At 39.6% G+C, this 13,860-nt stretch overlaps 2 protein-coding genes across 2 annotated transcripts; both read right to left on the minus strand.

Annotated features, from left to right (window-relative positions):
* Positions 1-2,470: 2,470 nt before the first annotated feature.
* Positions 2,471-3,280, minus strand: LOC149105189 (uncharacterized). Its single transcript, XM_089272330.1, has one exon. It carries the CDS (start codon positions 3,278-3,280, stop codon positions 2,471-2,473), a length of 810 nt encoding a protein of 269 aa, XP_089128456.1.
* Positions 3,281-4,288: 1,008 nt separating this feature from the next.
* On the minus strand, positions 4,289-5,173 carry LOC149105190 (uncharacterized). The gene has a single exon (XM_089271152.1). The coding sequence runs from the start codon at positions 5,124-5,126 to the stop codon at positions 4,305-4,307; it is 822 nt and encodes a 273-aa protein (XP_089127278.1). The 5' UTR covers positions 5,127-5,173; the 3' UTR covers positions 4,289-4,304.
* Positions 5,174-13,860: the final 8,687 nt, after the last annotated feature.

Here is a 13,860-nt window from a genome sequence, read left to right on the forward strand (position 1 = left end):
GTTGGAACACCATTGGCCTATTCTATGCAAATCAACTCTTAAGTCAGCAAAGGCGTTTACAGTATCTTTCATTTTGAAGGATATAACTAGCTTAGTGTCGTCCACATAGCTCTGGACGCTGCAATTCTGTGGTGCTGAAGAAAGATCATTTGTGTAAATGCTAAATAAAAGTGGTCCCAGTATACTTCCCTGCGGAACGCCACAGACTATGGGCAAGGGCTCTGACAATGTTGAATGGATTCGAACCACTTGTCGTCTATCATTAAGGTAGCTACCAAACCACTGGATAACTGGGTCTGAGGCGCCTACATCTCGCAACTTCAAAATTAGGGTTTCGTGGTTGACGCTGTCGAATGCCTTACTCATGTCTAAGAACACTACCGAAGTCAACATCTTCTGGTCTATCGCTTTAAGAATAGTGTCGGTTGTTTCTATGACAGATGTTTCGGTTGAGTGCCATTTTTTGTTGCCGCTTTGGGTCTTTGTTAACCTGTCGTTTAAATGCAAGTAAGAAGTGAATTGATTATGTACGACCTTTTCACACACTTTTGATAAAACTGGTAGAAGAGAAATTGGTCTGTTGTTATTTGCCAGTTCGTGGTTTCCACCTTTATGGAGAGGTGTCACTTCAGCTAATTTCCAAGCTGTAGGAAATTTGCATGTTTCAATAGAAGTGTTGATAATAGACGTAATTACTGGAAGAATCGGGTTTAGGCAGTCCTTCAAAACACGAACAGAAATCTTGTCGATCCCTGGGGCTTTGTTTGATGGCATTGATGATATCATACGTTCAATCTCGCCACTGCTTACGGTATTCGAATGAAACTGCTCGCATGAAGGATATTGTCTTGGGACAAAATAATTTCGGTTGAGTGTTATGTTGCATTCATTAGCCAATGACTGGATTTTTTCAACGGAACTCTGGCCAACAGAAACGAAAAACCGATTAAACTCATCTGCAACAGTTTTGTTGTCCTTGCTGAAGATTCGCTGGGATTTGGATTTTCTAGGAATTATTTGGCGGATTGCTTTCCAAATATTGTTTGTATTGCCTGGGTTTCTTTGAATCTGTTCTGTGAAGAATTCTCGTTCAGCAATTTTAATTTCTCTTTTAACCTCCTGTCTTAAGTTTCTGTAAGTCGTCCAAGCCATAGGATCATTTCGTTTTCTTGCTTCTTTGCGCCAATCGTCTCTTGTTTTCATCAGCGCACGAATGTTATCAGTTACACATGGATTTGGCTTTCCGCGGACTTTAAAGGTTTTAATCGGAGCGGAACAAACTAGTATGTTTGGGGTCGTTGTCCTGCATGAAACGGTGCCCTGTGGGATACTTTTCGCGAACAAAAGGCAACAAGTTGCGGGATAGGATGTCCTGATAGGCGATGCTGTCCATGTTGCCTTCGAATATACAAATGTTGGTCGCTCCACGTGTGGAAATCCCAGCCCAGACATGAACCTAAAGACGTTTTCCAAAAGCAAAAAAAATATATATTTAAGGTTAATTATATAACAGTGAAGAATGAATTTGTCCTCATTTCAGCCGCAGTATTTACACCAAGCTAGGATATTCACAAACTACAACGTGACTATACGTCATAAGGTGGAAACTAAACAGATGAGTTTGGACTGGGTAGGAGACTCAGCGGGGGGGCTTGGAACTGTGTAAAACCTACCGGGACCACCTACCTTCAAGGGATGTTTTGGTTGACCCTTTGTGCGACGTGGCTCTCCAACTTTATGAAAACAGCGGCGAGTGGAACGTTCAATCTTCACAGAACATTCGTCTGAAAAGATAACATCGCTGAAGTCATCTCCGTCAACTAGAATTTTCAAGCAATGTTCTATGCGTTTCGGCTTGTTGACGTCTTTGATCAGTTGGCAGTACTCGGTCCCACTCCACGTCCATCCGAGTCTTCTTCGCACTCGCCTTACGGTTCGTGCAGAGACTGTGATGTTACAGCGTGCTAACAAAATTCTTTGAAGTTCTACCGAAGAAAGTTCATCGTTTTTCTTCATTTCTTCGTCAATTACATCAAATTGTCGAATGCCAAGTTTCGGATTTCGTCCTTTGCGTGGCCGGTCGTAAAGACTTCCCGTTCGTTTAAACCTCGAAAGAAAAAGACTTACGGCCGGTCTCGACGCGATTATACCGTCCTCTTCAGTCAATTTCCGGACTATTTGGCTGATGTTTATGCCCAACAAATGCAAGTTAACTATTCTTTTTGTCTCGCATAAAATGATAACTTACCCATTTTACGAAAAGCTCGTCTTCAGGGCAGAATAAACGAGAACGCGTACTACTGAAAACTCTAAAAAAAATTCAGAACGCGCTCCTGTGTTCCTTCGTGTTCTTAATTTTCTTTAAAACGCGTTCTATTTTGCGTTCCAGAATATCAGGGGAACGCCAAGGGAACACCAAAGGAACGCTAATTGGATCGCTCCAGTAACGCGTTCCGTGTTGATTTTTCTGTTAGGTTACTTCTGTCCGGTACTGTACAGTGATTCCTTTACACTTGTGGGTTGTGGTTCCCCATGACAGTCTTAATGGAACCTGGACACGCTTGCACCGACATAGACAGTCAGTGCAGCGACTTACAGGTACAATTGGCACAAGTGTGGGGTCTTCATCCATGTAGGGTGGACCCTTATATCCTGGAAACCGTACAAACACCACATCCGGTAACGGTGCAGCGTCATCCGTTGGTCTGGAACCAGCATTGTAGACAATATCCACTACTGTGCCCACTGCTCCATTGAACAAGCCCCGTGTAGCCTTCAGGTTAACCGTCAGCATCACCTTGCTTTCACGGCAAAGATACAGTAGTGGCAGTAAACCACCTGCCTTATTGCTGTCAGCCTTTTGTGCATGCCTGCCATTGTCAACTGCCTCGATCCTTGCTACTGGATGGTCTGGCTCTCGGTTGCACTCTAGCAGCTTAGCTTTATTGCGTTCCCATTCCAAACGATGTGTCGGGAAGACATACAGCCCTTGCTCATCCATCCTACGAAGAAGTTCTTGACCATGGTTTGTGCGCAGATTATGCCACTGGAACTTTTGTAGCCACCGCACTTGCTGGGGTGTTGTAGAGTATGTTCTCATAGACATGAGCACATCTCTCAGCTGCTCTTCAGATTCAGTTAGCCTCACAATCTGAGTTAGCTCCAAGGCACTGTCAAAACTTGTCCACACCAACCGACCATGGTTAGATGGTGCACTACGGCTATGGTTGATGTACACTGGAGTGTCACACACAGGCGGTAACTGTACATCACCTCCCATAAGCACTACTACAGGAATGGCTCCCCAAAGCTCGTCCGCGTTGGCTCCTCTGTTAACTGCATATCCTATATGCTGTTCCATCCAGCCCAGTGTGGTTCGACCAAAACATTGATCGCTCCTCGCCAATCAGAACTTTCAGATTTTCACAGCTGTTCTGAATTTTCTCTAACACAAGACCTGAAGGTACAGTTAGCTCATTACAAGATCTTCCACCAGTCGAGATTCCTAAAACGCTGTGAGCAGTACTACACTGGACAAGATAGGCAGAATTCCCAGTTGGGGTTATGACCTGTACTGCATCATTCTTTCCAAACAATTGCCGCATTAGCTTCTGAAGGCACTTGATAACATACGATTTTCCTGTTCCTGCAGTTCCAGAGACAACAAGTCGCAAAGGACGATAATCAAGCTCGTTCTCGACAAACTTGTAGAGTGTGTGCAACACTAGAATGACTAGAGCTCTTTTATTGTCATTTAAGGTCAATGGGGACACATCTGGTAATTCAAGGCCCACAGTTTCCTGTTCTTCAAGTTGCTTGATGGTATCTTCAAGCCATTTCTTTGGGTCTTTACCCTCAGGAAGATTGATTGAAATACTGCTCCAGTCATACTGCTCTCCACCATCATCGTAATCAAAGTCCTTCTCTACACCCTCATATCTCTGATTCTGACCTGCATAGACATCAACCCAGTCAGGCTGTTGTTCTTCTTCAACAGCATCATCGTCCACATTGTCTTCAAATACTGGTTCTTGCGGACGCTCTGCATAATGCTTTGCCTTAGAGACTTGCGCCTTCACAAATGTCGGGCACTCGTTAGTCACAAGAAACTCCTTGAAACGATCAATCCAAGATTCAGCATCTCCTTTTACTTCTTGGACTTCAAACCAGTTTGGCCTGTGCAAGAGGAGCATGGATCTGCAGTAGTCCTCATTCAATGGCCATGTTGCATGGGTAGCACCCCCACTTACAACTGAAACCTTGCCATCCTTAGACGCAACCTGGTACCAGGAGCAATGTTGTTCTTACGGTCTTGCAAGGTAATTATCCAAAGGGGTGCTGAGTGTCGCAGTGTCGCCATCACGTTCAAGGCGCCTTGACCCTGTCATTGACAAATACGTAAACTGACGGCTACAACGCCAAAGTGCTAATCCACTCAGCTCAAATGATGCCTCGGGCCTACTGATATCTCGTCCTCCCACCGTCTTTATCAGCATCTTGGCGCAAATTGACTTCCCAGTTACTTGGTCGGCATCAGCTGCATCAACAGCATTAACCATGTCCTCAAAGAGGTCAGCAGTAGCGCCAGTGTGTTCGCTGTCTTTGCATGCATAGCCACACACATAGTCGATTATAGCTATGATGTCATCTGTGCTGGGATTGTCTGGGGATGAATTTGACAGAATCAAGCTTACATCCCCATTTGCTCTCCAGGACTGCAATTGATAAGAGGAATGCTGAATCACACGTGGGTGGTCACGTGGCATCTCAAGGCGAGGGGCTCCATTGTGATCATTAACAATTTCTGGCTCCCTGTGCAGTTTCTTCCCCGGGTGAAACTCGCTTCCAAATTCCATGCGGCACACCCTCTCGTTAGGCTGCAATCCTTGCTCAGGATGACGAGGTGTCCTCAAACAGTAATCAGAACAACTGTGCAACCCAACTCGGTTCACCAAAAGCAAATGATCCTCTAGGATCGCATCTTGGGTTGATGCTATATCCATTAGCATCTTTACCAGGGGATCTTGATCATTTGGTATAGGGTCAGCTGAGCCCTCGGGAAGAGGCCAGTGATCCTTCCGGGGCTTTCCCTCTTCATCACTACCAGCTGGGTGTAATGCTGTCATGGCTAGGTTTTCATCAGCCCACTGGTTAAGTATGGCAGCACACTCATCTTCATGCTGCTCATCTTCGCGAACTTGATACAACAGCTGGTGTGGCTGTCTGTCCTCTCTCCAGCTGAGTTGGTGCCAGTGGATTTGACCTCGGGACTTGGCAAATTCATACCGGTACCAATAGTCAGAGACACCAAACACAGGCTGTAGAACCTTGTCATGGTACGACTGAGTACGCAGGTCAAAGTAGTTTACCACGACATGGGTATTCTCTTGCACAGCCTTGTAGTGGGCATTGCTATCTTCAGCAAGATTAACTTCTTCCCCTCTGGTCTGCAAAATGTACTGTTCAAGTAGTCTTCTGAGTGGAGGAAAGTAAAACTCGGCACAACTTCCAGTCTTTTCCTTCTGTCGTCGTCTGTTTCATCTACACCAGGATGTGCAAACTCATAGACTACTCCTACTGCTCTTGCTCTGTCAATTAGACGACTATCTTCTAAGTGGCCATGGTTATCCATTTCGGGAACAGCCTGTTGTGTTTCCAATAAGTTACCTGCTTCCAAAACGTCTTCTATAGCAGGATTCGCCCTTTCAACATCTGGTAAAATTAATGATTACTATATAAGAGCTTCAGGATATGCTGTGAACTGCAAAGGGGAAAATAAGGGGAAGGTAATTCACATACATGTATTTGTGCTCTGGCAAGGTTTCATTTTCGACCCCTAAATGCACAGGTACTTTTGTTAAAATAGTATGTACTATTACGCGATGAATAATAATTTCAACTGATTTTAATATACCATGTGTACTATCATCTAATGTATGTCAATTCTTTGCCTTTCAATAAATTTTAGTTGTTGGTTGATTTAAAAAAAAAGAAGTTATACAGTGTAACCTCGATTTAACGAACCTCGATTTAACGAAGTCCTCGATATAACGAATCGTCCTGGCCAAAGTTACAGTAAAATGTATGGAATAGAACCTCAATATAACGAACCTCAATATAACAAATTCTTCGATATAACGAACATAATCTGGAAGTCCAAACATAAAATCTACCTGGACAGATCAACAGTCAACAAATCCTTGTAATCCTTATGGTAAAGAAACAGCAAACTTTCAGTCAACAGCTTATTACAGGTCATAGACATTGGCACTATAGTATTTCAACATCAATTAACCTCTGCGCCATCTTCCTTGAAATCCGGAAATGTTGGGTAGTGCAACATAACAAAACAAAAAACCGGTTCCTTGTTCACATAGACAATTTTCTGTATAACCTCTACGTTGCAACATTTTTAAATTCCCACCCTGAAAGAGTCGTTCTTTTGTAAACAAAAGCTGTGCGTCTGCTCAAAAGTGAAAATAATTGATGCTGAAAGCCACCATGCTTAATGAATTGCATCTCAAAATGCAGCACTTCTGGGTGACGAAAACTGCATTGAATTGCGTGACAGAAGTCGCCTGTGTTACAAATCAATCATTAACTATGACCTCGGTATAATGAACATTTTGGTCGTTTCCCCTCAAATTCGTTATATTGAGGTTTACGATATAACGAACCCTCGATTTAACGAACAAATTTAGCCGGTCCCCAGTGACTTTGTTAAATCGAGGTTCCACTGTATACCCTACAACAATGAGTATCTATTGACTTCATGTACAGATTTGTATAAATTAAAATCTATGTCAACATGACTGAGAGAACCACTAAATCCCAACCCCCAACAAAAGAGTACTTAACAGAAGCTGTAGAAAAATGAAAATCTCTTATGCACCTGTTGAAGTTAAGCTGGAGAGGGGGGACCTTGCGCATATCAAGGACAATTAAAATTTTGAAACTGTTTTTGGTCAAAATCCCAAACACACCAATCAGAAAATGGGTGAAATCAAATCAATCAAACTGAACCATGTAAAGTATAATACATGTAGTTAATGAAATGTTGGTAGGTATCGTACAGTCATGTATAAATAATTACAGTCTGCTGCAATGATACCTGTAAATGACTTGTACACATGGTGTTTTTAATTTTTAGAGAATTGTAGATCGTTTTCAGTGTCACACAATAAAAAAAAAAAGGGAAAACCATCCAGTGGAAAAAGCTAAGAAAGTGTTCTAGAAGATAACTACGTAAGTCACTTCTCCAAGTTTTAGGCCTGTGCATTTCCCTAAACTTAGGATATTCGTTGAAATGATTCGCAGAAATTTACAGAGCCAAATATGAAAACACCATGTTGGTGTACATCGCTAGTACACCAATGTGACGTTTGAAAAATAGTGTAAACATTTGGAACTTGCTTTGGCTATCTAGGCGACTGATTATCCAGTGTCTGATCTAGAGCGCGCCATTGCAGGATTGGCGCAGTTCGACAGAAGATGTTCCCCAAATTTTCGTCACGTGGGTCATTTTTGTGCAGCAAACATCCGCAGCTACTGACTTGTAATTTTCCTTTGTTTCCTAAGTTTTTCGTAAACTTTGTGCGATTTAAAGTTTCATAGAACTGACAATAAAAAACAGCGTGCGTTTTAAGAATGTTTATGACACAAATAAATAAAAATGGCTAAAAGAGGCTGAGATGAGATTCCTGGGAACAAGTAGAATGATGCTTACAGGAGGGTCAATTTATAAAAATGCATGTGCTCATTGCAAACCCCTTACTTTTCACGCTTGATTGATGAAACGCGATGTGTTATTTCGGTTGTTTTCTTTGGCATTCTGCTATATTATTGTCATGTCAAAGCAGAAAAGAATATTATTATTCTTTGTTCAAGAAAACAAAAGAGAAAAACACAGACCGCAAACGAAAACCAGCAGAATCGACAACGTTAACGAAGATAAATTGAGTGATACTGATGAACGTGAACCTTTTTTCGAACCAAAAGCCAAAGCAGCAAGGAGAAACTTTCAATCTACCTGGTTTGAAAAATTCAAGTGGTTGCGACACAAAAAACAGTGTGTCCCCCCAAAAACTGGAATGTCCCTTTGAAAATTGTTGACTGGGACAGGATGTCCCCCTTAAGTGAAATCCAAGATCAGAGACTGTTATCAGTCCCGAACAAACAAGCATTTATATAAGCACTTTTCCTAATGCTCTAACTTCTAAAAACGTTCAAAATGATGTGATACGTATATATTTTTCAACAAACTCGATCATAGCCTTGTGTGATACACCTCCATAACCGTGAGATTCAAAATGTTCTGGTTTCCAAATGAAGCAGGCTATTGCGCTGTAAAAGTGTAAAAAGATATAAATATACCAGTCCTCTTATGCCTGATGAGGATAAAAACTTTGGTGGCTCTTTAGTTTTGGATTTTAGGAAGTGATGAGTCATTGAATTATAGGGCTCAAAGAACTGTTTTCTGTAGATTCTGATATGGCCAAAATGTTTTTAAAGTAATTTTAGTTTGTAATAATTTTTTTTTTTTTCACCTTTGTTGAAACAAATGATTGCATTTCAATTTTCATACATGCCAACTGTCAAACTTGAAAATTAGAAAAAGCATGTAATCCTTTACTGATCAATTTTTTTTGTTCATATAGACCTATGATTCTACTTTTTTCCAAACTCGAAAGTTTATGACCAATTTATTTATCTGCAAATATTACTCCTAAGCAACGCCATCAATGCTATGATTAAACCTTGGAGCAATGCTCACATGTTAACAACATCCTGATAATCTTTTAGATTAGCAGATTATAGCAATTCTTTATCAAACATTCAGAGCAATTTTTACAATTTCATGTGATATCTTTTTTTGTTTGTGATGACCCACTTGTTTGACTTCTGAAGTGATTTCCTGAGCATTTCTCGAGAAAATGGAACATTTCTGAGAAAAGAACAACTACATAAATTTTCAGTCTTGGGATACCTGGCTTCTCACGGTAACAACGACAAACCTGCAAAACCACTGATCTATGCATCATGAATGGCATTTTACATAAAAGCACATTTGGAAATGGCATAAATCAAACAACAATAACAGCTTATCCCTCTGACATTGTCATGTTTGTTTTGTCCTCAGACTTTGTTGCATAAGCAATAGAAGATTGCAGAATGCATTAGCAAAAACTGTGTTTTTCCACCTTAAATTGCTTAGCTACCACACTACACATAACATGTGTATCTGTATTAGTAACCGCTGTTGCAATGGGACTAAGGTTTAGATTTCCAATGCTATTTTCTGCTGCAGCATGGTCATGAACATGGCATTCTACAAAGAGAGAAAGATCCACTAAATTCATTGCTAATTACCAAACTATAATTTCCCTCAGAAGAGTAAATACTGAAGAATAAAAGCAAAAGTGCTCAGAAAAGTTTGGGGTATGCTTTTAAAGTGATAAGTTGAGTAATGAGCTGCGACAATACGTTAGACATCTATTGAGTGACATCTAAGACATCTCATGGGTGATTATAGAAAATACCCATACCCTACCATGGGCAGCATGAACATTTTAACCCTACACTCCCCTCGAAAATTACAGAATGCTCTTCCCCCAATTGCCCTCCGAATTCCAAAATCGTTCAGTAACCCACACCCCCTTTTTCCCCCAGATTTCCGCTTTTCACATGTAGTTCAGCCATCTGAATTGCGAACCTCTCCACTACTTCCAACACAGGAGATTTTATACTTCGACATTGTACAAGACTTTTTTTTCTCATAATATTCAGGCAAACAACTGTCTACAGGGCTCGAAATTTCATCTGATACGATCGCACGCATTTTTCACTAAATGTTGGGCGACAAAAAAATCTTCCTCTTCAGTCGCAATTTTGCATCCTCCGCATAATCTGAGCTTTTTTCCGCATAAAATAGAAACATTGTTTCATATAGCGATAAATCAGCTGCTTACCATCCCCACAAGTACAAATTCCGAAGAGATTGATTATTCTGAAGTAGTTTTTCTCCAAAACACGCCATTTCGTTCATGACGAACTTTAACCTCCAGGCGTTCCAACCAAAGTAGTGCCTGGTTACTAAGTTACGCAATTACCGCGAACGCCACAACGAATTTATTTACGCAAAATTCTACGGAAAACCTGTGTTAAATGAAGAAACACCTGTCAACAAATACTAGAAACATATCAAGCATATGTCAAAGCTGGTGGGCATGATGTTTAGTAAGTTTATTTTATTTAAGAGCTCAAACTGTGGTTAAGACTTCGAAGTGCTTTTCGTTTCACTGTTGTTTGGTACTCAGGAAAGACTTTTTAACCCGGGCTTTTTAACCGTATTATTTGATAAAATTTCTGCATAATCCAGTGTATTTTTCGCATGAAATTTCCCCGTAAATTTCTTATTTTTTCTGCAACCCGTCAGATGGCATATGAATGATATTCACTAGATCAGTTCCCATGCCATTGGGTTCTCTGGCTCATTGTAAACAAGTATGGCGGGCGGGCTCTTATTTTTTTATTTTTTTATTTTTTTTGAAATTTAACCTCGAATTTACAGAGTAGCTTGTTAGCTAATATCTTCGAGAGAAATAAATATTAGAAAGAAAAAGTAAATAGATAAAATAAAATAAAATGAAATACAATTACAATTCTACAATTCTATGGCAAACGATTAATCTGACAAGAAATTTATCAACGTTAAAAGCCTTCGTGGTATAGGTATGGATATTTTCTGGAATCACCCATTTCGTAAATACATATAGGAATTAAGGCTTAATGTTGTTTAGATCATTTTAGTACCATAATTTGGTGATCTCTTTTAACAGGGGGTCTTCGACTATTTTTCATTTCATCCTTAGCTTCTGTTTTTGTATGCCATAAATTGTAATAAGATAAATAAAATGTTGTTGGTGAGTCACACACACAAAAAAGAAACACTGCAGAGTATTTAGCATCAAATAGATGAGAGTCAACCAACGAAATGAAATATAATTTGCAGTTGTATATTCCGGGAAATTGCTTGAAAAAATCCCCATAATTTTTGGTCAAAATCCCAAATTTAGGGATTGGGAAATAGGTGAAATAAAATGAAGTATCCCCTCCCAGAGAGAATTACTGGGTTAAAAGAATTGTTTTATGTAGTATTACTTTGTAATGATTAAAACATTGACAAATGATCACATTTTACAAAGCGCATGTGGTTTAGCGTGGTCTGTACTCTTATCAACAATGATACGCATCATCACAGTCGTCAAAATGTTGTGGACTCACAAGGTGCAGCCGAGTGAGTCCAAGGCATTTTGTGACACAGATGTGAGCAGCGTTGTCTGGACTCTTATCAACAATGGCAAATTAACCAATCAGATTACGAGATTAGTAGCAATTGTGTTAAAATTCAATTTACATGCATGCCAACTATCAAACTTAAAAATTAAAAAAAAAAAACATGTAATCCTTTAGTGATCGTATAGACCTATGATTATACTCTTTTCCAAACTAGAAAGTTCTTTATCTGCTAGTATTACTCTTATGTAACAGGGTCAATTCTATGATGAAACCTTGGAACAAAAAAAAGTCTGATTGCTCAGGGCAAGTAAATTTTGCTCTTGGGCAAGTGAAAATAGAAGTTCAGTGGCCCGGTGGGCAAGTGAAATTAGCCCCAGCAGTCTTGTGAGTCTGACTAAAAATGTCAGCTTGATAAATGATAATTTCCAGTCAGAAGCTATTTCAAAACTTATGACTGCAAAATTAGTTAAACATTGAGTTACAAGCATGGATTAGTTAAGAATCCAAGCATACTTTGTTTGCATTAGTCCTCTGATTGCCAAACTGGCCACCATGTGGGTAAGTAGCATTTTAATTGGAGCAAGTGAAAACTGAAATTCTCTAGCCCACTGGGCAAGTGGATTTCAGTCTTTTTCCTGCCCTGTGACACATGTTAACACCATTCTGACACTTCTGAACTTATTTCCTGTCAAATTTTGTGCAATTTGGCCGAGTACTTCTTGAGAAATAAGCACATTTCCATTAAAAAACCCACTAAATCATAGACTCTCAATTTTTGGACACGCATGATTGCTACATTTAACTGGGTTATCATGGTAACAATGAAAAACGTGCCAACAGTCATTCTGCAAATATGCATGGTGACTTTTATGAAAAAGATAGCACAGAAGGAAATGGCATATGACTAGCTTATCGCTTTATCACTGTCATGTTAGTTAAATGTGCTCAGGCTTTGCCACATAAGCAATAAAAGATTCCAGAGTGCAAGCAAAACCTATGTTTGACAACCTTAAATTGCTAAGCTGTCACGGTATTCATGACGTGTACCTGTATTAGTAACTACTGTTGTAATGGGAACAAGATTTTGATTTCCAATGTCATTTTCTGCAGCAACATGGTCATGAACGTGACATTCTACAAAAAAAATTCATTGGCAATTACACTCTAACTGTAAACCACATCCCTCAGGGGAGTAAGTCTAAAGCATAAACGTAAAAATGCTCAAACAAGTTTGTTGTACATTGTTCATGTATACTTTTAAAGTGATAAGGTGAGTGATGGGCTCTGACAAAACTAGATTGCATGACGCTATAACCAGTCAGAGACATCTATTTTCATACATCCTGGCTTCAAATGTCATATAGAAAGTAAGGCTTAATGTTGTGTTAGTGGTTGGTGAGTCACACAAAAAAATGCAGTACAGAATATTAAGCAGCAAATCCATGGCAGTAAACCTATGAAATAAAATATAATTTACAGTATTTTAAATTCCTCCAGGAAACTAATTGAAAAATTCCAAACAATATCCAGCCAAAATCCCAAAGGTAGGGATACAAAAATGGGTGTAATCAAATCAAGTAATATCCCTCTTTAAGCAAGCTGTACCCCGGTAGGTACTGTAATTGTTTAAAAGCTGTTTACAATTAATTTTTTTTCTCTTTTTTTGTAATTAAGTTGAACCTCCCGTAAGGGACCACCCAAAATGTCAACCCTAGGTGGCTGCTTATGGGAAGTGGTTGCTCACGAGAGCTCAAAACATATTGGGTCAAAATTTGGCCTTGATAGGATATGTTAACTGCAGTGGGATCCCATTTCTAATTTTCTGTAATAAATATCAGAACACATTTAAGGTCGTCTAATTTTACTTTTCACTGCAGAACCAGAGCTAAAATGGAAAAAAAACCAAGAAAGTAATGCTGTTTAGTTCACCTTTGCTGTAACAAATGATTTCCTTTGAATTTTTATGCATGCTAAACTATGGTATAACTAAAACCAACCGCAGCTCAAAATTGAACATTTGAAAGAGTCATCTGTTAATGATAATTTTTTAATGGCCGTCTATGATTCGATCTGTTTAGCTGCCACAGTACACAGACATGTGTACGTGCATTAGTAACCACTGTTGCAATGGGAACAGGGGATAGATTTCCAATGTTAATTTCTACAGCACCATTGTCTACAAAGGAAAAAAGACCCAGTAAATTGTTTGGTAACTACCCAAATGTAAAGCACGTCCCTCAGGGGAGTAAATGCCAAAGCATGAAAGTAAATATGCTAAAAAAATTTTCGTGTATATGCCTGCTTTTAAAGTGACAAGGTAAGCGATGAGCTCTGACAAAAGTTTTGCATTGCTGGATTGTGTGACATGCATGCTAACCAGTTAAAAACATCTATTTTCATATACCGTATCCTGGTTTAAAGTAAACTTCGGCGTAAATGGTTCGCGAGTCACACAACTAAGAAATAGTACAGAATATTTAGCCGCAAATAAATGAGAGTAAACCAACGAAACAAAATATAGGTTGCTGTACCGTAAATTCCGAGACTTGAAATTGCTTGAAA

The sequence above is a fragment of the Orbicella faveolata genome, unplaced genomic scaffold (genome assembly GCF_042242905.1).
Source record: "Orbicella faveolata isolate gen_17 unplaced genomic scaffold, um_ofav_v1 contig_34, whole genome shotgun sequence".
Classification (NCBI taxonomy): Eukaryota; Metazoa; Cnidaria; class Anthozoa; order Scleractinia; family Merulinidae; genus Orbicella; species Orbicella faveolata.